Source organism: Macrotis lagotis, chromosome 1 (genome assembly GCF_037893015.1).
Source record: "Macrotis lagotis isolate mMagLag1 chromosome 1, bilby.v1.9.chrom.fasta, whole genome shotgun sequence".
Classification (NCBI taxonomy): domain Eukaryota; kingdom Metazoa; phylum Chordata; class Mammalia; order Peramelemorphia; family Peramelidae; genus Macrotis; species Macrotis lagotis.
The window spans coordinates 354447748-354473043 of NC_133658.1; the positions used below are offsets into that span (position 1 = coordinate 354447748).

General features: G+C 39.3%; 1 protein-coding gene across 2 annotated transcripts in view; it reads right to left on the reverse strand.

The window, feature by feature from the left end:
• Nucleotides 1-22605, reverse strand: part of PTPRT (protein tyrosine phosphatase receptor type T) — a 1378737-nt gene extending 1356132 nt beyond the window's left edge. Inside the window, exon 1 of one of the 2 annotated variants that reach the window (XM_074211996.1) lies at nucleotides 22511-22605. In XM_074211996.1, the coding sequence (XP_074068097.1) occupies nucleotides 22511-22580 (70 nt within the window). In that variant the 5' untranslated portion in view covers nucleotides 22581-22605. The remainder of the gene's footprint in view (nucleotides 1-22510) is intronic. The other variant, XM_074211997.1, reaches the window with a different exon arrangement.
• Nucleotides 22606-25296: the final 2691 nt, after the last annotated feature.

Genomic DNA, 25296 nt, shown 5'->3' on the forward strand with positions numbered 1-25296 from the left:
AGGAAAGGAAAGGAAAGGAAAGGAAAAGGAAAGGAAAGGAAAGGAAAGAAAGGAAAGGAAAGGAAAGGAAAGGAAAGGAAAGGAAAGGAAAGGAAAGGAAAGGAAAAGGAAAGGAAAGGAAAGGAAAGGGAAAGGAAAGGAAAGGAAAGGAAAGGAAAGGAAAGGAAAGGAAAGGAAAGGAAAGGAAAGGAAAGGAAAGGAAAGGAAAGGAAAGGAAAGGAAAAGGAAAGGAAAGAAAGGAAAGGAAAGGAAAGGAAAGGAAAGGAAAGGAAAGGAAAGGAAAGGAAAGGAAAGAAAGGAAAGGAAAGGAAAAGGAAAAGGAAAGGAAAAGGAAAGGAAAGGAAAGGAAAGGAAAGGAAAGGAAAGGAAAGGAAAGGAAAGGAAAGGCACTAGAGGTTATCTAGTCTACTTTACAAATCAGGAAATAGGGATCGATATAGGTTAAGTGATCTGCTCAAGGTCCTGTGACTCCACTTTCACCAATTTTTTCCCCCATATCAGGATGGGGACTATTTTTACAAAATCAGCGAATCTTCACAAAAACTTCCAAAGTTCCCTCTATCCCTCAACCCACAAAGAGAACTTCAATAAAGCTGACATTTTTTCTATGCCTTTTATATCAGAATTATAAAATTACAGAACTCTAAAGAAATAGGAATATATCTAGACTTACATTAAGCACCTACTGAATGGAAAGCACAGTTAGGCAGCCTGGAAAAATTGAGAGAAAACTAGAATATGTAGATTCAAATCTTGCCTCTGACCACATAGGCTATGTGATTGAATTAAGTCAGTAAATCTCTCAGTGCCCCTGGAAAACTTTCTAAGAATGAATTTTAAAGCAGTGGCTAATCTGCATTAATAAAAGGAGTTTGTTCACTGGAGATTCCATTCACAAAAAAAAAAAAAATACACTCCCCAAAAGAGTGCAACAAAATGAATTAGTAAAATATGTGTATGTATAAAATTTACAATTACTTCCAGACCAATCCAAAATCCTCATTTTACCAATAAAGAAACTGAGGTCCATAGTAGCAACTCATTCAAAGAGATTTTCCAACAAAGGCCAGATTAGGGACCAAGTTTCCTACCTCCTGGTACAGTAACCTTTCAATTGAACCTTAATTGCTCCCTAGTAAAGGACATTTTGTAGTTTCTTCAATGACTCTTAAAGCAATAAACATAACTAATAACAATGGGTTTTCTTCAAGCTAACTTTTTTGCAATATAAATTTGCATAATTTGTTTGGACATCAAGTACAAATCTTTTGATTAGGAAAAAATTGTCCTTGGCATAAAAAGCTCTCTTATATGTGAAGCTAAGTCCCCTTTCAGTTTTCATAGAAACAGTGGTATAGTTTTGTTTTATCAAAGAAACATTTGTCTGGAAAAATAGCACCGTAGTCATCCAATAAGGGTGATGAGATAACCTATGCACTTCCCACCTGCACCTTTGTGTTCCACATAAATATAAAAAGACTACAAATAAGGCCCCCATCACTTTGGGTAGACAACTGTGGTGAAGTTATAGAAAAGCATAGACAAACTTCTACAAAGTTGAGTAGGCATAGACAGGATTGTAAACTTTACCATTGCAAGGAAAATGGTTACAATGGATAGACAGTTGCACTATTTTCTACCCTAGTAAGACTTCATCTGGGATATTTCATCTAGTCTTGGGGACCATATTTAAGCAGAAACATCAAGAAACTGGAGCATATTCAGAGTATGAGTGACCAAGCTGAGTAGGAAACTCAAAGTCATATCATAGTAGAAATCACTTGAAGAAATTAGGGATATTTATCCCAAATAGGAGACTAATAACTGACTTCAAATCATTAAAGGACTGTCAAATGGAAATAGAATTAGACTAGCCCCACTTTGCCTCCTAGACAAAATTAGGACCAATGCAGGTAAGTTACAGGGAGGCAGATTTCAGTTCAACAGAAAAAAATGATTTTGTAACAGAACTGACCAAAAAGAAATTGCCTTTTTCAAAGGACATACTTCTAAGTTTCTTCCTTAAGGTGAGTAGAACTCTCTGACACTTTTAATGATCCCTTACAAATTCTTTAATAAGAGAGAGAATAGAAGAGGTTTCTTCCAAAGAAGGAAGAATAAAACTTAAATCTTCAGGTATGTTGAACTACTGTTTTGAAAATTTTCAGGTTTAACCCTAAAAATTCCATATTCCAAACTGAATTCCTTGAAATAGCACCTTTGCTATGGAAAATAGGCACACAATGACAGTGTGAATGAGTCCAACTGTTTTGGAGAGCAATTTGGAATTAGGGTTTTTTAAAGTGACTAAAAAAAAATAAAATAAATAAATAAAATAATTTTTTCCATTAAAAAAATTATCTATACCCTTTTGACTCAGAGATCCCACTGCCAAACATTTGGTAAGGAAAATCAAGACATAAAGAAAGGTCACCTATACATCAAAACACTTTAGCAAATGACAAGAAAATAAAGTAGATACCCATGTAGAAATGGTAAAAATTATAGCATGAGAATGGAATGAAATGTTACTGTGCCATAAGAAATAAATATGAAGTATTCAGAAAAGCATGAGAAGACTTACATGAACTGGTGAAGAATGAACATTATAACAATGTAAATAGAAGGAAAGGAAAAAACTAAGGCTATATATAATTATCATGACCAAGAAGCTTAGCTCTGGAGAAGGACTAAAAAAAATACATCTAAGTACATTTAAAAAATGTATATCTAGGAAGTTGGATGGAATGTTGTAAACTCTGTGTACTAATGCAAATGGTTTGTGGAACTGCTTTCAATTCCCCCCTCCAAATTTTTTTTTTAATTAGGAGTAGCTTGCTGGGAAAGAAGAAAAGAAAGGAAGATAGATGAATGCTCTGATATAGCAGTGCTGGACTTGAAGGGAGAAAGATCTGGATTTTAAATCTCACCTCAAATGCTGAGTATGAGCTTAGCTAAGTCATTTAACTTCTCTCACAGTCCCTCATTTAAAATTAACAAGTGGGACTAGGTGACCTCTAATGTTCCTTTCAGCTTCAAATGGATGGCCCTATGATTCCTAGGACACTAACTTTAGGTGACTGGGTAACTAATACAAAGTGTCCCCTCAAACACCTTAAACAAATTATAAAAATTAAGTCAGAAAGGTAAATTATACAAAGAAAATCTGCCTTACAAAATAGGCCCAGGACACTAGCAGAAGCCTCTAAGAGAGGGAGCTCAGTGTTCATGTGCAAATGAGAAGAAAGAATACAAAACAGCCTCAGTAACTTCTGTGCCAGAAAACTCCTATAACAGTCATTTGTCTACAGTTCTGGCAAAACCTAAGTCAGGCAGTAGACTCGGGGGGACATCAGACCATTCCATTCACTCTGAAAGAAGCATATCCAACATGACATTGAACAGAGCAGGAAACCCAAACCATTGACTAACAAGGGAGAGGTAATAACAATTCATTTTGCTGTTGCATTTTAAAAGTCTACAAAGTATTGTCCTTATACCAACAGTGAGAGGTAGGAAGAAGTGATGCTATCCATATTTCACATATAAAGGAAATGGAGCCTTATAGAGCTAAATAGCATGCCTATGATCACCAGGCTATTAAGCATCAGATCCCAGAGCTCAGATTCTGAGACTGAAGTGATTAAGAAATCCCCAGTTAGAAGTATTGGACAACAGAAGAGTTAATTCTCAGTTACCTGGGCTAAAAAACGATGAAATCAGAGGCATGGAGAAGGGATCACTGGCATGGATAATCCAAAAGTCTTTTATAGTATATCCTACTGTGTCTGGCTTTTGAATGCATCTAATTTTGCTTCCTACTTCCATTTTCTTTGGCTAATAGGAACATTAGTGTGCATTTCTTAAACACATACCAGCTAGTGGTAGGGGAATGTAGCCCTGAAATGCTCTCATTGAATGTCTGGGGAGAGTCAGTCTGGGATTTAGGATGTGATTTGCATAATACACGAAGTGGACAATACTCAAACACAAAATCGAGAATGAGACTATGTTTGAGACAGTGCTTTTTTCCCCTACCTTGGGGGAAGAGGGAGGGCATGGAGGAAGCAAAGAACAACTGATTTTTTGCTCTAATGGCTAAAGAGCCTTCTGGAGTCTAATTTGATTTGGCTGCCATGTGGTGTTGTCCATTCACATCTGGACTGCCTGGCACAGACCTCAGAGAATAGAGCAGAAGGACTCAGGGAAAGTTCTCAGATTGTGATGCTACTGCAATGACCTACTTGGGATTAGAAGAGCATTACAGAATATCACTGTGTTTTATGGGTCATAAATATTGCACAGATGTTCCTTATTTACATAGACACTGCTGATTATTATTGGTACATTAGCATGCTAATACGGCTATTCCTGCATTCTAAATGGCAAGGCCAGAGACATAGTGATGTAATTAAACAAGAGCTGTGCAACAAAATAAAAAAAAATCATCCTTTTGAAATTGATATCTTTGTGCCTGATTTTATTCCATATCCTGAATTTACAACAAGATGTTATAACTTTTCACATAAAGCCAAGCAGCTATTGTTCTCTGCAGATAATAGCAGCTTTCTAATAGACTATAAAGACTATTGACAAGCATTATGCCTATAAATATGTCTTGCACACCTCCAGTGATGGAGACCTCACTATCTCACAGGTCAACTAATTTTATTAATAAATGATTCTAATCATCCAAAAGTCCCTTCTTAAAGAAGCAGAAAAGTTTCCCTTTAACTTTCACCCTATAAAACCAGGTAGATAACTTCAAATACTTGAAGATAGCTACCTTGCCCTCCTTCCCCCATCCCCAGTACAAATCTTCTTTTCCCAAGTTAAACTTCTCCAACATCTTCAATCCATCCCACTATGGTTTGTACTCTAGACTTCTTACCATTTTGAGCAACCTCTTTTAGACTGACCATGCAATTCCTAAAATACTGTACTCAAGACTGGATAACTCTCTAGATCATCATTTTGCCTGGTTTCAAGTCTGTGGAATAAGATGCCCTTTCCTGGTTAAGCTCATCACTTCTTAACTCACCACCATGCTACTAACTCAAGCCTTGATTGACTTCACCTCTTCCATCTCCTCTTCCTTCTTTGGAGATGATGAACCAAACTCCTCCCAATGCTTACCTTTACAGAGAAGCTGTACTATATTCTCATATCCCTGTACTTTGCATCTGCTACCCTGGCTAGCTTCAACTCCACAGGACAAGTTACCCCACTTTCACACCTGATACACACACACACACACACACACACACACACACACACACTCCTGCTTGCTCTCTGATCTTCCTTCCTGTCTTTTTATTCATTATATTTCCTTTGTTAGCACAATGTCTAGAAGATCATAGATACTTAATAAATGTTTATTGGATTGAAAATGGTGTCAGATGAGGACAGAAACACTAAAACCCCTTCCTTTTGTAAGGTACATTAATAAAAAGTATAGAAAGCTAATTAACATTTTGTCATCCCCATGATACTATAGCTGTCCCATTAAACAATATAGAATTCCTCAAAGGCAAATTTTAGAGCATTAGAATATTTTACCCTAAGTTCTAAGAGAGCCATAAAAGCAGATTCCTTGGCTCACTCATTGCAGGTTGTTAGAAGAATGTGCAATTGAATTCTACAAGCATTTATTAAAATGTCTACTGTGCGCTGGCACTGGGATCATCACTGGGGACACAGACAATAAAATATATCCAGTATACCTTGGTACCTACCCTCAAAGAGCTTACCTCTTTAGGAGAGAAACAATACAAATTCAAAACAGTATATTAACAATAGATAGAGAAAAGGTATATTTATGGGGATGGGAAACAGGGAAATTGACAGCTGGATGAATCCCAAAAGGCTTCTTGTGGAAGATGTCACAAGAGATAAGCCTTGAATGCTGATATCATTCTCATGAAGCAGAGAGGGAATGAAATCTAGCTATTCAAAAGCATAATTCTGGTTTAAAAAAAAGTGACCAGGAGAGGAAAAGAAAAGGTAGGAAGTAAATCCATTCAATCTAACCTGACTAACATATATTAACAAAGTGATCCAGAAGCTAGACTGTAAGATCCGGATTTCAATCCAGCCTAGGACACTTAGTAGCTAGGTGGCCCTAGATGAGTCATTTAACCCTGTTTGCCTCAGTTTCATCATCTGTAGAATGAATTAGAGGAAGAAAAGGCAAACCACCCCAGTAAAGCCAAGAAAACTCCAACTGGGTTCATGAAGAGTCAGAGATGACTGAAATGACTGAATAACAACAAAAAAAGTATGATACCTAGGCCTGCTAAGAGGTGACAGACAGCCCTGTCATTATGTCACTTGTGTTCTATAATACCTCAGTAGGCTGTTCTCCCATCCAAAGGAGTCAAAAGTAGAATAAGAAACTGGTGCCCATTTCACAGATTTCAAGGTAAAAGAACTTTAAAGATGACTTCATCCCAGCTCCCCATTTTACAGAAGATGAAAGTGAGTCTAGAGAAAAGACTTGCCCAAGATCACACAAAGTATAGTCACAGAACAAGATTCAAACCCAGACTTTCTGACTCTAAGTTCATTATTCTTTTCAATGACAGTCTAATTTTTTTGTAATATGTATCCTGTGTCCAAGTCTCAGACTAGATCAGACCATGATCTGTTTAGCATAAGGAGACAAAATAGGGGAGTAGAAAGAACTCTGTTCAAGGCATTGGAAGACTTGAGTTTGATCTCCCGGCCATACATAAGCTGTGTAACCGCAACCTGGTATCTTTGCCCTTGTGAGCCTCAGCTTCCTCATCTGTAGGATGAGAAGAATAATATAAATATCCCCCACCTCAGGAAGCTGTTGTGAAGAAAGTGCTCTGTAAACTTTTAATCACAAAAATAATAGCTAACATTTGTATAATGCTTACTCTTGACCAACACTATATACTCAGCTATTTATAAATATTATCTCATTTGATCCTCCCAATGACCCTGGGTGGTAGGTACTATTATCTGATGAAGAAACTTAGACAGCAGTTAAGTGACATGTCCAGAGGCAAAAATCTAGAAATTGTCTGAGGGCAGATTTGAACTTATGTTTTCCTGATTCTAGGCCTAGCACTCAACCCAACATTCACTGGTTGCTTCAATATTATTATCCCCATTTTCCAGTTGAGGAAAATGAAGCAGATAGAAAATAAGTGACTTCTCAAGGTTTGAAGCCCAGTTTGAACTCAGGTCTTCCTGACTCTAAGACCCATACTTCATACACTGCACACCTTAATATTATTGGCACTCTGGTATTCTGACCTTGAAGTATCTAGTCAAATCATCTAGTCAAAGTCCTGAATTTTACAAGCTAAGGAAATCAAAATACAGAAAAGTGTGACAGTAAATCCAGAATCCAAACTCAACTCCTTGGATTCTATTTCAGTTCTGTACAACATCCTATAGCCAATAAATTACTGTTGTTGAGTCATTTTCAGTCATAGACAATTATTCACAAAATCATTTGGGTTTTTCTTGGCAAAGATAATAGTATGGTTTGCCATTTCCTTCTCCAGTTCATTTCAAAGATTAAGAAACTGAGGCAAATAGGGTTTAGTGATTTTCTCAGAGTCACACAGTTAAAAAGTATCTTCAACTAAATTGTCTTCCTGACTCCAGGACTGGAGCTCTATCCCCTGTGCCAAGGCTACCCAAGGTCCTACAGGTAATCAGTAGCAGAGTCAGATTCAAAACCAGGCCTTCCAAATCCAAATTCTATGATCCTTTCAATAATACTCAACAATGTACATAACTATGTTACTTTAAAATTTATAAGGTATTTCCCCTACAAAAACTCCATGAGAGGTATTAGAATACCCTGACTTCAAGGTGAAAAACAACAACTACTATAAACAACTAAGACTTATAAAAGCTAAAGGATGCATCCCTGGTCACACAGATAGGAAATGTTGGAGCTGGGGCTCAAACCCAAGTCCACCATCCTTTTGATTACAACATGCCACCATTATTTACACTACAATATTAAAACTAGAAAATCAGAGGGCTGAAATGGCCAATAGTAAGTATTCAAATCTACTCTAAACCCAGAATCCCCTTCCCTTCATTAACATGCATACCTAGCCCAACTCAGAATTTGTCCCTTAAGTCTCCAAGGCCAAAGCTGAAGAGACATTTATGAGCTCTAGGTACAACTCATTCCAGTATTTCCCATAAAGTAAACTCAGACAGCAAAATTACCCAGATGTTGGTTGCTGCTCTTTCAACACACCTCTAAATGCATTACTCTAGCCATTATACAAATCTAAAGAAACAGATTAGGAATTGATTTCCTTCAAAGAACCACCGTATTAAACCAATCTTGATTCCTTCCCTCCAACAAAAGAGCATCATTTGCCAAATCTTCTTCTTTCATTCAAGTGACAAAAAAAAAGAAAATCAAAGACTATCACAACTGTCTACTGCTCAAGAAGGAAGAAAAATGACAGTACACAATCTAGTCTGTATGAGTAAACTGAAAGCCTAGAGTTTTACCATTCTTCAAGGTCCAGCTCAAGTTAGGAAGCTCTGATTATTATGTGATACAATAGAAAAATTTATATGGAGCCAGAGGATGTAAATTTAAATTTGGGTCACTACTATGAAACTATGGGATACTGGACAAGACATTTCTCTTCTCTTAGACCCAGAGAGGAGGGTTCATCTGCAAAATGAAGGGGTTTGACTAAACAGACTCTAATTCTAATTCTCTAATCTCTAATTCTAATGAACCTTAAAAAAAAAGACTTCACCAACTACATTCTGAATTCTCATAAATTGTTGTATCCCTCATACGTGCAATTTTCATACTCCTTATTACATTTATCTGTTTATATGACTTAATTCCCCCCAGAGATTACAGATATCTTGAGGACTACATCTTCTTGATCTCTGTTTCTTCCCTAATGATCAGCATGTTGATCTGCATATAGCAGATGCTCCATAGTCATAGAAAACAAGAAAGGGAGGCAGCCTGGAAAGAGCATTTGTTCTCAAGTAATAAGACATGAGTTTGAATTTTGATGTTCTGGATGACCTCAAGCAATCTATTTTGCTTCTCTGACCTGTTTTCCCCTGTAAAATGATGGAAATGGATGAGGTGATATTTAGGGGTCCTATTGAGGGAACAAGAGAGAAAGAGAGAAGGGGAAAAGGGAAATATGTTCCCCTTGAAATACAATTGTAATCAACAACACACCTTAACATTTGGAACCAACCTCTCCCCAGTGTGACTTTTCTTCACATTTGCCTGTGAATTTGAATCAGAACAAAAATCCTGTGAACATAGAGACCCAAACTGAATATTTTCTACCCCCTGAATACTTTAATCAGTAATAAAAGTCTAGAAAAGATACAAGCTTCATCAGTTAGCATGAATTTTCAATTTATCAGGAAATTGCCTAAAGTTCAGAGCATAGGATTGAATAGTTTTATCCCTAATAAAGCATCACTAAATATGGTTATGTCCTGAGATCTCCTACTCTGTCTCTCTTTTATGTTTCTCCATCCCTGTTTTCCCTTTCTTACTTCTCAAAGTTGAGCAAATATCTTTCCACCTCCAATATTTTAGCTATTACTTTTAAGACCAATTCGGTGAAACCTCAGCCCTACATAGTCCTCAGGGAATGAGGCATCAGAAAAGCAGGGTCTTCCAGACAGTCAAGGGCTTTCCAATCTAAATTCAAACTCAAAATAAAAAAAAATAAATCCAAACCCTTTTTTTCCTCTATTCAGAATAGAAAAGTTTTCTAGGACAATTAATATACTTAAGGAGTAAATCACTTCTCTGTCTCAGATTCCTCATCTATATGAACTTAATAAGCAGTTTATAATAATAATAATATTGTTCCCTTTGGGGAATTGTAATAGCACCTTAACATATTTAAAGTACTTTATAAACCTTAAAAGCACTACAGAAATGCTATTTTTATACATTTCTCTGCCTTCTTAAAAAGTATAAGGACATCAAATATGTTAACTTCTCTGAATAATTCAAAATCACCAACATAAATAGAATGACTACCCTGAAGCGTGTATCAATGATGCTCTCAGGGGTTATTAGAGGTATGGGAAGGTTATCTGTCCCTATTCTGAATGGCTTTGGACTTCTAGGTGATTTGACTGCTTTTGTCTGCTCTCGATCATTTTCTATCTTTTCCCCATGAGTCAAGAATTTCCCCCCTTTATTTTTTATAAGTTATGGACTTGGGAATCTAATTAACAAGCTTGTCATAACTGTGTATAAAATACAAAGAAATAGACTCTGATGAGGGCCTTCTGTATTTACCTGTGAAAAAAGTACATGGACTTTAACATATCTCTCTTGACAGCTCAACATTTCATCTTTTTTTAATCAGTCCATCACTTTAGCTCTCAAGAAGCTTTTGGGTCCCAATTCTATCATCCAATTTATTAGCTATAACTCTCTGAAAATTTGATAAGTAGATCATTTATGTCTTTCTTTTATTTTATCCTTCTGTATCAGCAGAATTTGTGAATGAATATTGAATTTGCAATCAGAGGTTTCAGGTTCACATCCTGCCTCTATGAGATTTAAAAATAAGTAATTTCCTCTATCTATGCCTTGCCTTCCTCATATATGAAATAGCAAGATTTTTTTGGACGAGATGACTGATATCCTTTATAACCCTAAGCCTCATGATCCTATAAATCAGGGGTGGAGAACCTCTAGTTGCCAAGGCAACTGCAGGTGAGACTTGAAATTCAATAAATCTAGGAGCTTTTTAGGGATGGATTAATTAAATGTTTGATCAAATATAGTCTGAGAGTGATGTTATAAATATCCAAATGGCCCTTGGCAGAAAAAATTCCCTGTAATAAATACTGAACAGAATAATGGTAATTATGAGATTTATAGATATACAGCAGGGATAATAAAGAAATGAGCAGGAAAAACCATGGCTATTAAGAAACTTCAGAAAACTTTAACAATTGGGTGGGACCTTGATGGCCATATAGGTAAGACTTTTTTCAGAAAAGCACTTAAGATCAATATAATAAGAGAAGTTTAGAGACAATTGTAATCAGTGTAACCCAGTTAATTGATAGTACAATAAACCCTACTTTCTCTACAGAGGAAATAATCAGTAATATGAATGGAGGTGGTGAGGTCACAGAAACCACAGAACATTAAGGGTGTTCTGTATATGATTTTACAATCAATATGACTACACAACTAGCAACAACTCTTACTGCTGTGAAAAATTTAATGCTTGCCAAATACTTTCTTCACAATTACCCAGTAAAGTAGATAATGTACTTTTAACATCCCCATTTTACAGTTAGAAAAACTGAGGCTCAGAGTTTCTTATGTCTCACATCAATTAAGTATCATGAATCAGCCACAGAATTCAAAAGTCCTAATTCCAAATCCAATACTCTTCCTGCTAAACCGTACTTCCCCCAGTATTACAAACAGGACTCACTGGAATCTCCATTGCCCTCATGGAAGATGGAATAGAGTTGTCTTTCTCTATGAAGCTTTAGTTAAATAGTGATCAAGCAATGGAATTTTGGATTTGAGCTCCCCTAGGAAAAAGCATTCTAAATAAATCAAGGTACTTTAAAGAAAGGCAGCAAATTGGTAGGGGAGATGAAAAGACTGAGTCAGGAAGAAAATGCAAAGGGATTAAACAGTATAATTTGGTGAAATGATGACTAACTGGGGCATAATAACAGGATACCAAATTCTAAAGGTATAAACATCATGGACAGAAATGAACACTTTTGCATTGTACAAAAGAACATAACAAGGAGTCAAGGGAACAAATAAAAAAAAAGAGAAATGCACAATGAACCTGAGAAATTCCAGGCAGTTGCAGAAATGACTGTATCACAGGACTGTTCCCCATGGGAGTGGTCAAAAGCTCACCAATTATAGAACAAATTGGCTAGGTCCTATGAGGAGGCATTTCATAGTTAGTAAGCATTCACAGATCCTGGAGGAAAGCAAAATGATGGTACTAAATGACCCCTAGAATGGGACTCAAGGGAACTGGATTCTAGTTCCAATTCTACAACTAATTAAACCTTTAGTAAGCTTCTTCCCTTTTGGGACCTCAGTTTACCCATATGTAAATTAAAAGTATTGGAATAGAAAGTCTAAATTATTTTAAAACTAATATTCTATAGTCTAATCCTAGCTATTGAGTATTACTACCTATGTGAGAAGGAGCATGGTTAACTAAACAGAAAGTTGGCATCAGAAACAGAAAACCTACTTTGACAAATACAGGCTAAGAAATTCTGAGCAACTTCCTTAATCCAGTGCTCTCAAAAAATCCCAAGACTATAAATTGCAGAAAATCCAGATTTTGTCTCAGGATTTAAGGTTAGTCAATTGCACAATTATGAGGGAAAGTTATTTTCCTTCCTGGGATCCCAGTTGCACTAGCTGTAAAATGACTTGGCTGAACTTGACAATCTCTAAAGGTCCTTTCTATATCTAATACTCTTTGAATCTATTATTCAGTTAGAGGAAAAGATAGGGCCAGAAGGGTGGTAAGTAAAAAGTCTATGATGGGCTTTAAATCTAAGATTGAGGAATCTGGATTTTATTCAGTAGGCAACAGAAAGCAATTTAAAGTTTTTGATAGGGAGAATGACAACAAATCCATAGACAAAGATTAACAAGGCAATAATATGAGGAGCAAATTGGAAAGAGAGAAAAAATGGAATCAAAAAGACCTGGTAAGAGGTGGTTTAATGATCCTAGAAAATGTAATGAGGGAATGCTAAGACATTATTTAATAAAACTCCAAGAAACATTTAAGTGCCTACTCTGTAGAACACTTTCCTCAGTACAAAAGAAGACAAAAAGTTTAGAGATTCTCTTCTAGAGAACTTCAATCAACTTTCCATCAGCAGCTCTATTGGTCAACTCATGGGAACACCACAGCTTTCTCCAGGATGAGCTGATCATCTGAAATCTCATAAAAACTCAGGTTTTGATTATCAACACCTTCTCAAATTCACCCTCCATTGCCTTTTCCCTCTGATTGAAGAATCATTAAACTCTTTCTAAACCCTTTGCCAGAGAGGGCTCACAACCTTCCTGGAAACTCCATTTTCCATCAGCAACTCTGCTTATCTTTAATTTCCATGGGGAACCATGCCCTCTACTTGGTACCCCTTGCTTTGGCACCCAGTTTTTCAGCTTCCTTTTGTGTATTGTCTCTCCCCCACCCCATTAGATTGTAACCATAATAAACATGATGGGAATAACTATATAGTTAGATGGTTCTAGTAGGAAACACAGCTTTATATATTATCAGATTGAGAACTGAAGGAATAGAGTCAAGGATAACCTTAAGTTTTCAAATATTTAAATTCTAGGATGGTGCTATTGACATAAATATGGAACTCAGAAGGAAAAACAGGTTGGAGGAGAAAGATCATCCTGTTTTAGACTTGTCTATTCTGAGGTGTCTACAGAAGCAAGGGGACATATCTTCTAGACCTTTGGAAATACAAATTTAGCAGCTATAGATTGGAAAGATATCTGCATGGAGATGACATTGGGCCCATAGAATTTTCAAGAGAAAGAATGTAACAAGAGAAAAGAAGGCCAATTGTAAAACCTTGGGAAATGGGGTTGAAAGAGTCTGTTATCCAAAAACAAAAAGGACAAGGAAGAATGTCTAGAGAAATACTGCAAAAAAGGTCAAGAGGAATGAGAATAAAAAAATGGTATGGCAGGATAAATCAATTAGACAATTAGTCTGATAAGAGAGAGGGAGAGGGACAGGGGAGGGGGAGGGGAGGGAGAAGGGGAAGGGGAGAAAGGGGGAGGGGAAGGGAAAAGGGGAGGGGAAGGGAAAAGGGGGAGGGGGAGGGAAAAGGGGGAGGGGAGGGGGAGAAGGAGAGGAGGAGGGTATGGGGAGGAGGAGAGGGATAGCCAGCGATAGGGTAGAGGAAAGGGGGAGAGGGAGTGAATAGAGCTATTCCTGGAAATATGACTGTGGTAAGGAAATAGGAAAGAGAACAGACTAATTTTTCTGGAGTTTACAAAATAAATAGAAGGTTCAATAGAAGGTTGTTTTTCTTAAAGAAGTGAAAACATTTGTGCCTGTTTGTAGTGAGAAGGAAAAGAGTCATAAAACTAGAAGTGTGCATCTGGAAATGACCTTAACAGTAGTATCATTGAACCTGAGTAAAAAGGCAAAAAAATCAAGACTTTTTAGTGCTCATCAGCATCACAACAGCAGATAATGCTGCTTTAATGATTTAAGGTTTAAGAAGTGCTTTCATCATATTTATCCCCTTTTTTTTCAAATGAAGAAATTGGATCTCAGAGAGATTATTTAACTTGTCACTAGTCACACAGCCTACAAGCCAAGGCCGAAATCTAGGGTTCTTTTCATTACATTATATTACCACTATCATGAGATGAAGGAGATAAAATAAGATTATATTTAATAGAGATAAATATAAAACCTTTCACTTAGATTCTTAAAAATTGACTGGAAAATACTGGATGAAGGAAATGTGGTAAGACAGTAAGTTCATGTAAATAAAACCTGGAGGGTTTAGTGAATTCAATAAGAGTTACTAGTGTGACATGGCATGACCTTTTTTAGCTGTCATCTTAGATTATATTAATGGGAATAGCATGTCTAAGATAAGGGTTGTGGTGGTCCTAGATTCAAAGGGCATTTGTCAATCTGGGATATAACCAGACTAGGGGAGACCCAATACATAAAACCCATGTCATATAAAAAAGATTGTCTGAAAGATGCTAAGCCTGAAAAAGAAGTTGTAGTGACAAGAATGAAGGAGATGGGGCAATGGAATAAGTAGTTATGTGGTGCCTATTTTGTGCCTTTATGTGTATTATGCTAGCCACTTTTACAAATAAGAAGAAAGACAATGTTGCTATTTTCAGTTATTCCTAGGTCTTCTCTCATGTGAAAGCAGAATCCAACTTTTTCTACTTGATCCAGAGAATAGAACTATGGACAATAAATTAGAGCTACAAGGAAAACAAAATCTGGGAACAATATAGAGGCTCTTAACAAACTCCTGTTTCCCTAAATATGAAAAAAGAAAGAGGATAAGTGCTAGAAGAGATATGGAAAAATGGAGAAACTTAAATACAGTTGGTGGATCTGTGAAGTGATCCAACCATTCTGTTGGACAATTTAAAACTGTGCCCAAAGGGCTATAAACCTATGCATACCCTTTGATCCAACAATACTACTACCACACCTGCATTCCAAAGAGGTAAAGGAAAAAGAGAAAATACCTCTATGTTCAAAAATATTTCTGGTAGCTCTTTTTTTGTTTTGGCAAAGAATTATAAATTGAGGGGGTTATCCATCACCTGGAGAATAACTGAACAAGTTGTAGTATATGCTTGTGATGAAACACTATTATGAATGGATGCTATAAGAAATGATATGCAAGATCATTTCAGAAAAATCTGGGAAGATTTATATGAATTGATGCAAAGTGAAGTGAGCAGAACCAGTAGAACACTGTACACAGTGTCAGTAACATGATGATCAACTATGAAAGATTCAGCTATCCATGGTAATTTCAAAAGACTCATGATGAAAAATGATATAATATCCTAAGTACAAAATGAAGCATAGTTTTTGATTATCCTTTATTTTTTGTTTAATTTATTTTGCAGCATTTTTATATGACTTCAAATGTATAACTGATAACATATTGTTTGTCTTCTCAGATTGAGGAAAGGCTTGTGGGAGAGACAAAATTTGCAAATCAAAATGCAAAAAATTAATTAATTAAAAATTAAAACAAAATTCACCTGTCCAAAAATGAAATGGATGCCTTAGAAGGCAGTAACAAGCAGCCGATATTCAATTATCAAAGGTGTTCAGGGAAGAGAAGATGACCTGCCATATATCAGAGACAGCATGGTACAGTGGAAAGAGCACTAGATTTGAAATCAGAGAACCTATGTTCAAGTCCCAGTTCTGCCATTTACTATTGGCATGACCTTAGTCAAATCACTTAACCTCTCTGACTTCAGTTTCCTCAAATGCAAAATAAGTATGTTGGCTTCTAAAGTTCTCTCTGCCTGTAGATCTATAATGGAAAGGATTCCTGTATCAGGTAGGAGGTTGGATTAGATATCCTCTGAAGTCTTTTTCAACTCTTAGATTTTATTATAAACAGATTTCTCTAATAAGTTATTTTCTCCCCCTTCTAGGTCAAAATATGAAGCTACTGAAAGAGACTAGAGTGAATGTTGATTTCTATAGCCCCCCCTATAAGACACATTGACCCTTCTCTACACTATGGTACTTATCATGTTATTTTTTTTATCTTTCTGGTTGTTATTAATCCATGAAATCCAAGTGCCTTTGTTCTTTTACAAGCCAATTCGAATCAATTTTGTAAGTAAGATTTCATAAGACACTCTAACCACTCTCTAATATCTACCCAAGGTGCTCTCTTCAAGCCCTAATATTTTAATGTGCTTGAAAACACTGTTAAGCTTATCTGACATGCTTTGTTTTCAATAATCCCAAAGGTGCTTGCTTTTCCTTTGGTGCTGCTAAGTCAATGCTCTTCTAAATGCTTAACTATGTCCTCTCGTTATTTAAGTTCATAAATTTAAAATAAAAAGGTCTCCCCCAAAGAATCTTCAATATCATCTCTGTTTACTGACATTTCTATCACATATCAAAATATCAAATACCTTGTTGGTTTTCTTTGTTCTATTTGATCCCCAACAACAACCCTGGGAGAAGGATACTTAAAATTACTTCATAAATTTATGATTTCAGTGGTACAGGTACCTTCTCTACCCATAATAGTAACCCCCTCAATGCTTTAGTAAATGTTCTTTGTGATGAACACCAACATCCCCCTCCCCCCACAAAATACAACATGATAGACAACTTTCCTCACATTTGCCTAATCCTTTTTTTTTCATTTTTTTCAAGGCAATGTGGTTAAGTGACTTGCTCAATATCACACAGCTAAGTAATTATAAAGTATTTGAGGTGAGTCCTAACTCCAGGACTGATGCTGTATCCACTGTACCACCTAGCTGCCCCTAACTAGTCCTTTTGAGTATAGCCCATCTCTACCTTCCAGATTATGAAACTTCCCTAAGATGACACAAATTCAGGGTCACCTACATACCAAGATAGAACATGAGGTGCAAGTGGTTGCCAAAATTCAAAAGGATCCTAGGAATCATCTAGTTTAGCCATCATCTGAAACAATATTTCTTCTCTACAAGAATGTCATTTTGTCAATGGGGAAACTGAGACTCAGAGATACAGAATAACCTACTTAATGCTGCAAACTTATTAAGTGACAGTGGCAAGATTCAAACCAAAATTCTTCTACTCCAATCTGTGTTCTTTCTGCCATAGTTAAGCAACCCCATCATAGACCCTAAAAGTTGAAAAGGACCTTTAAAAAGGCCATCTAATCCTCCCTCTCTCTGAAACATGAATTCTCTTTTACAACATCTCCCACAAGTAGCCATCCACTCTCTGCCTGAATATCTCCAAATATCAGGAATCTGCTACCTTTTCAAGTAATCCAGTTGAGTATGACAACATATCATGGGGAAGAAAGTAATGAACTGGAAGTCACAAAGATAGGAGTTTAAATTCCATCTAATTTTCATTGGGTATATGACCACAGGCAAGTCATTGAACATCCCTGGGATTGCGGTGTCTGTAGTATCAATGCTAATAGATTGTTGTAAGGCTCAATGAGATAATATATGTAAGGAACATTTTGGGCAAATTTCAAAGCATTATGCAAATACTTATTAGCCTATTCCATTTGTTAATAGTTCTATTTGCTAGTAATTTCTTCCTTATATTGAACAGAAATCTGCCTTTCTGTAACTTACATCTCTTTTCTGTCTTCTTGGTCCAAGAAGAAAAAACTTAATCACTCATTCCTGAACATTCATTTTAAGTATTCCATTGTAATATATCCCAGCCCCAAGTGTCTTCGGAGAATCCTTAACTGACACCATTTCTAAGTCCCAAGCCCATCCTCTCCTATACAAGCTATAACTTGTCAACTGAAATGTAACCCCCCAGGACTATGGATCAGACAGTATCATCATCCCATTCCATTTTCTGAATTCCAACCTACTGTTAAGATATCCGAGGATGTGATTTTGCTGTTGTTGTTTTTTTTTTGACTACTAAATTGATTCATGGAATATAAAATGGACCCCCAAAATCTAGTTCTTTTCCCATAGAGGCAGGTAGCTTTGTCTTGTCATCTCTTTCAAGTACTGCAATGTCCACACTTTTCAAAAGAGCCACATGTTTTCCTGTTATATCTGGCAACAGTTTATTTTTTATAGGTGCCAATTCAGGAGGTTAAGTGTGCTTACAACATAACATTTCCTTCACATTACCAGGATGTCCAAATGCATTACTGTCACCTGTAGAAGAAAATTTAATTTGGAAACTATTTTTAAAAGCAGTATCACCAACTGACTATTAAGCTCACAAAGCTCCCTTGTCTATACTAATCCTCACAAAGGAGAAAAGCCAAAACCTGCCTCTCAGACTGATAGGTTTTGCAAATTCACTTTCTTTTTTTATGTTTATAATCATGGGTAGTGGTCAGAAACAATCTTCTTCCCTTTCTCTACTATGGGATTTTAGCATCATCATCATCGATAAATATTTATTGAGTACCCACCATGTATTTGGCACTGCTACTGTTTCCACAGCAACACAATGTCATCTCGTATTTAAAGGGGAAATGCTATCGTCTCCTATGATCATAGTTCATAAAGGTGACATTAACTCCACTGGTATGGTTGCTAATTGTTGAATTCTACAATAATTTCACCAAACCAGAAAAGGAATTTAGTATGTGAGAAGAGTCCTTGCAAAAACCCTACCCAAATGCACCTAGAATGAGTCTGCTCTTAACAGTGGTGTGTTTGTGTTTCGATTGTTACAGAAACAATTTCAGACCATCACTAGCCATTAATTGTTCTTTTATTAGAAAACAAATCAAGCAAGCAAGGACAGAAAATAAAGTTGCACTGTACTGCTAACTGCTCCCCAGAGGAAGGTAGAAGTGATTATTGAGTTAAATGACTATATTGATAACAACTGCAACATAGAGCCATTCCTTCCATAAGATCTGTTCAGGCTGTCAAATTCTTGGTGTTAAGATTTTATGAAAAAAAATGAAATAATTATCCCCTAAGCCTTCTTTTCAGATTCCTTCTCTTCCATCAGGACCCTGAGTCATTATTACAGGATTGATTATTTAATTATTTTCCCACCTACAAAAATCAACTTCATATATTGGATAGTATGAAAAAAAGTTGGGATAAGAGCAAGCCTGTAAACAGCATAATTAGACAACAGTGGTTCATCTGCTACCTTTGGATTTGTTGGTCAACAGGTGATTAAATAGGTCACAGTCCCAATGTGGAACTAAATATAATCATAAAAAAAATCTAGGTAACTTTTTGAACCCATTTTTCCAATGAAAATAAGATAGCTGAAACAGAACAGATAAATATACAAAGAGATTTTTAATTACCACTAAACTTTACAAATTTTGGCTAAGATTCCAAAATAACATCAACCTGTGGTTATACTGGCTTTAGATTTTTGTTCCCACAAATTCCCATTAACTTGACAACACTACGCAATTACATTAGTAGTGTCTGGTCAATAGATTTGTTCAATGTTCACCATTTATCTCCATCAGCAAATGTAGACATTTGTTGAATGAGGATGAAAAGACAGGAAGAAATAGTCTAATAATTAAATGGGCTAGTTAGCATGGCATTAAAAAGGAAACAATGCTACAAACAGAAGATAGTTTCTACAAATTAATGATTCTTAGGAAGGCCAGAGTTTCCAACACAAATTCATCTCATCAGCTAGACAGTCCTTATAACTGCAATTCTTCAATAATAAAGCAGCATTCAAAAATGTGAAATATCACAGGTAAAACCAACAGGGACATATGGTACTGAAACACAAGTCATGCTCTCCCTCCCAAACTAGATGCCAAGCCTGCTTGCCTTCCCTGTGTGTTATGAAATAGCAAACAAAGAAAAGGTGCCGGCTGCTCTCACACTTTTCTAAATGTTTTAACAAAAGACTGCTGAATAAATACATTACTCAGAGGGAGGGAAAAGTTCCATCACAGAGATGAGAAGATTTGCATTTTAATAGTTAGGGAAAGAGCACCACCCAATGGAAAACACTCAAACTGCAAAACATTCAGCACTGGACAGCTTCCCTGAGAAACTTCGCCTCCGTTGTAAGCAGACTCAAGGGGGAAATGGAGTGAAATTTGGATTTGGGAATTCTTTGTTTTTGTTCCTTTACCTGGGGTGTGCACGCTGTAATAATTTTTGGAATATGAAAAACTAGAAGGTCACATGATTCCTAAAACACGCATCTCGCTCAGTGGTCCATGACTAAGATTCTCCTGTAGAAAGAACCATCATCACATTTCAAAGCAAGATTTTAGTGTACTGTTATTTCTTTCACTTTCCTCACATGAAATCCTTAGTGAGGAAAACACACATCCTGCAGACTTATAACCCTTCAATATAGGATCTCTCCCCACCCTTGCTCTCGCTAACCCTTTCTTTCCCTCACTAAATCAAATACCTCCAAGAATCTTTCCAAGCAATTTCCAAGCCATAGTTCCCAGTCTTCATGTCATCCTCAATTTTTTTTAACATTATGCCAGTTCAATTCTAACTAATTTCTTTTGGAACAATCATTCCGACTGCTTCGTGGTCTACATTTCCCAAAGGTTTTTTTTTAAGCCTTGATAATGTATGTGCACAGCTGTTGCTTAGCAATCTAAATCCAGCCATTTCTTATTAAGTACCATTTGGTTTATCTCAACCTCTATTTTCTGGAACTGAGCAGTTAAAATTCAACATGGTCAAGCACATTTCCGATCTATCAGTGCAATGAAAAGAAACTTCAACACTATTTGAAACTGAAAAAAGCTCCACTACTCCCCCATCAGTGTCTTACTCTAGGGACCATGGCATTGTTACTGTCAAATTGTTTGTGTAGCAGTGAAATGATTGCTCTATCTATAAGGAACACGGAGATCAAGTACACAAAGGGCCGTATTCTCCTAGCCACACATCAGTATAATCTTCACCAATTCAAATTTTTCTTGCTACCATTCACTCAATTTTATTACTGCCACCATATTATCATCTTTCAAACTTTTCCAAAATCTAGTTGAACCACATCCAAGACAAAGTCATTCGATTGTAAAGGGTCCTGACAGATAAGCAAGAATGTCTTCACTATCCACCACAGAGCACAAAACATTCAAGGTTGCCTGCTTTCCTCCGATAAGACTGAGGTTTGATTCTGCTGCCCTCCCCCTTTATTTTCACAACAGTGGAAAGGGGGATTTTTGGCATTTATATCATTTTAACTCTTAGGATCGATATTCCCAAAACCACCACCCAAGTTCGTCTTGTGGAGGTTGGGGGGGGGGGGGGGGGATGAAAAGGAGGAAAATTAAGCAACTGAGATGGATAGAATTAACATTCTTAGGGAAAGAAACCTTCCACCCCAGGGCGGAAAGATAGCCACTTGCCTGAATAGCACCTGTCGTCTTTAAGTAATTCTAGCTATGTCTAAAGGAACTGTAGGAGGGAGGGAAAAACAGACTTGTTGCAAGGGACAGATGCCCCAAATCTAACAATCTCAAATATTAGGCTGACAGACTCTGACAAGTGTGAAATAGGCAGTGCAAATATTCCCCAGCATCCGAGGAAGTTATCCAATCCCGGGGCCCTCCATAGAAAGTAACTACTCCACTTTGTAAAAGGCTGACCAACTTTTGATTTAAAGACACAAGGATTGGGGGGGGGGGGGGGGGGAGAAAGGGATCGCGGCTAGCACTGTCTTCTACCGCTGGCCGGCCTCTGCCTCTGTCTCTCTCTGGTCTGGGAACAGCTGCTAGCTAAACAAGAAGCCTGGAGAAAGCCATCCCCGGAGCAGGGCTTAACTTTGTCCCTGAAGCTTCGAAGAAGCCTCCAAAGGGAAAGGAGGCTCAGGGCTCCCGCAACCCTCTCAAAGCTGGTTTTCAGCCCGAGCCCCCCACACAGGGGCAGATTGCCGGCAGTCCGCGGTCCCCGCCACTGGAAAACGAGGCTCCCCGTGGGACCTTGGGGAAAAGTGGGCTTCGAGACGGCTTCGGAAGCGCTTGGGACAGCCGGCACCAGGCGCCAGCCGGAACCAAGAAGGGCTGGCCATCGAGTGACCGGCTGGCCGCGGCGGTTCCTCCGACGGCCGTGACCGTGGCACTGAGCCCCCTGCTCCGCTCTGGGGGGACGCGGACTTGCAGCCCTGGTCAAGCCCCCGAGCGGATCCGGGGCGGGAGGCGAGTCCCGGGACCCTCGCTGGGGCGCTGGGCGAGGCACCTGGTCCCCAGTTGAAGGCTACGACCAACTCCCAGCCCCCGCCTCAACTTGGCGGCGCTTCCCGGCCCCGCTCACCTGCAAAGCCCTGTCCCTCTGCTGGGTGCAACAGCTGCAGAAGGAAGACAAACGTGGCGGTCCTGGTCATGCTTTACTGGCGGGCGCATCCCCTTCCCGCGGCGGCCGAGCGGGGGCTGGGGCTGGGGGCTAGGGCTGGGGGAGCAGCCCCGGCGGCGTCCTCAGCGGAGACTGAGCGCCCCGGCTCCGCGCTCCGGGCTCGGGCTCCGCGCTCGGGCGGCTGCTCTCCGGCTCCGAGGAGTAGCACCAACTGAGGGAAGGAGGGAAGGGGGGAGGGACAAGGGGGAGGGGCACCGACTCGGGGAGTGGGGGGAGCAAATGCGAGAGGGAGGGGGCGGCAAGGAGATTTCCCCCGAGTCCTAACGCCCGCCCTCTCCTTGCCTCGGCTCCCGCACACTCCGGCGCGCGCGCGCTCCTTCCCGGCTAGGGTCCACGGAGGAGCCACCGCAGCCGAGTCGACTGAGCGCGGCCCCAAAGGGCTCCGGGCTTGGGAGGAGGCTCAACTCGCCTCCGCTTCTCCCGGAGAAGCTGCGCCCGAGCCTCCGCTCTGGCGCGACCCGTGCAGCCCGCTTGGCAAGTGACTGAGGATGTGGCCCAGGCCACTGTGGAGGTACCGGGCGGGGCCCGGGGCCCGGGGGCTAGATACAGGAGAGGGGGGCAGGGGCCACGTGGGGGAGGGGAGAGGTTGGAGGGGCACGTGGGAACGGGGGACCTGAAGGGGACTGGGCACCTGCAACTAGGGGCTTTGACCCAGAATCGCTCGGGCCCTCTACACAGACACACAAACATCCCCCGGCCCAATCCGGGGGTGGGGGGAGCTCTGGGGAGGACAAGCTTGGGCTGCCCCGGGAAATCTTGGGCTAAATGGTCTTTTCTCCCCATTAATCATTTAACTCTGTTAGCTCAGCATCCTCAAGCATACACACATATCTGCCTCCCGAATATCCCCATACCTCTTCACCACCTCCCAGACGCCCACAGCTACCCCCACGTCTCTCAACGCACCCCCACAGACAAACACACTTCCTTTCACACACCTTGCCACTCCACAGGAGCCTCCCATAGCCCCCACTATATACACTGCCCTCCCCATCACACCTCTCTCCGTCCTCCCCCATAACGCGCCTCTCTCTGTCCCCCCCCCCCGCTCCTCTCCCTCCTCCCCCACACATACACACCTCCCTCTACCTCCCTGCACACCCCTCCTCCTCAGACACACCTTCTTCCTCCTTCTTCACACACAGACACACCTCCCTTCTTCCCCCATATACACAGCTACACCTCCCTCCTCCCCTCCGCACACACAGACACACCCCCTTCCTCCCCTCCGCACACAGACACACCTCCTTCCTCCCCTACACACACACACAGACACACACACACACACACACACACACCTCCCTCCTTCCCCTCCATATGCTTTCAACTCCCTCTTCCCCCCATACACACAGATACACACCTCCATCTACGCCCATCCCATCTACCCTCTAAATAGGCAAATAATTCTCTTACCCCCCCCCACAATAATCCCCATTTCCCACACCTTTCTCTCTCTCTCTCTCTCTCTCTCTCTCTCTCTCTCTCTCTCTCTCTCTCTCTCTCTCCTACACGATTATTTCTCCTCTTTGCACCCTCTCAGAATACTCCCATATCTTTCCCTTCCACCTTCCCGGAAGATAGACATCTCTCACCCTCAACCCTCACATAGACATTCCCCCCACCTCTCCCTGGGCTCCTGCAGGCTTGAGCAGCCTACAAGCAAGCTTTGCAAACAGCTCCCTCTCCTGCCCTTCCTTCTGCTAACTATTTCTCCCTCTCAGGGAAGGAGTATTGTATTGTTTTCTCGATTTGTTGTATATGGTGTGTGTGTGTGTGTGTGTGTGTGTGTGTGTGTGTGTGTGTGTGTGTGTGTGTGGTTTTTTTTCCCCTTCACCCATCTAAGCAATGAGCCATGTTGGCATCGATTTAGAGACAGAGAAACTAAATCCGAGCTCAGAAGGTTGGTGGGAAAGATGTTTCAGACTCCAGTGTGGTTTGGGGGCTAGTAGGGAGTTCAATTTTGAGGAAATTTCAGTATGAGACTAGTCTCTTGAAAGTCTCTCATATGACTTTGTTTTCAGAATCATTTCAAGATTGCTTTACTAATTGCCATCTCTCTTGCCTTGGCACCCCAGTCTTTGCTTTATCATATGCTGTATATTTGTCAACAGTTCTTTGGCCCCAGTTCTTTTCCCCATTCCACCTTTACACACATATTCAATCCTAGTCATGAGACAATATAGTATCAGAAAACTGAGGTTCCAACATTGGCCCCAACATTTTATTGATTTATGACCCAAGACAATCTACTTACTGTCTTAGCCTCAGTTTTCTCATTAACAAAATGGGGTTAATACTGTCCTACAGGCTTACTCTGATTAAACTTCTTTTAAATCTCAAAGCCTAAGGAAATGTGATTCTATACCAAAGACTTCATTTCTATGAAGGATTTCATCATTTTTTTTCCTAGGCAAGCCTGGAGTTTGCTACTGGGGGAGACTCAACAGCTATAGTACCCAAGATACTTATTTCTCCATACCTCTGTTCCCCAGAACCCCCAAGATAAAACATGGGGTCTCTTTCTCCCAGACAACACAGCATAGGCCCCCCAAATCTAAGAACAGTAGATCTAGAACTAAAAGATATTTAAGGACCATCTAGTCCAACTCCTTCCTTTTATAAATGAGAAAACAGACACAATTTGTTTAAATGACTTTCCCAAGCTCATACACTAAGAGGTAGAGTAG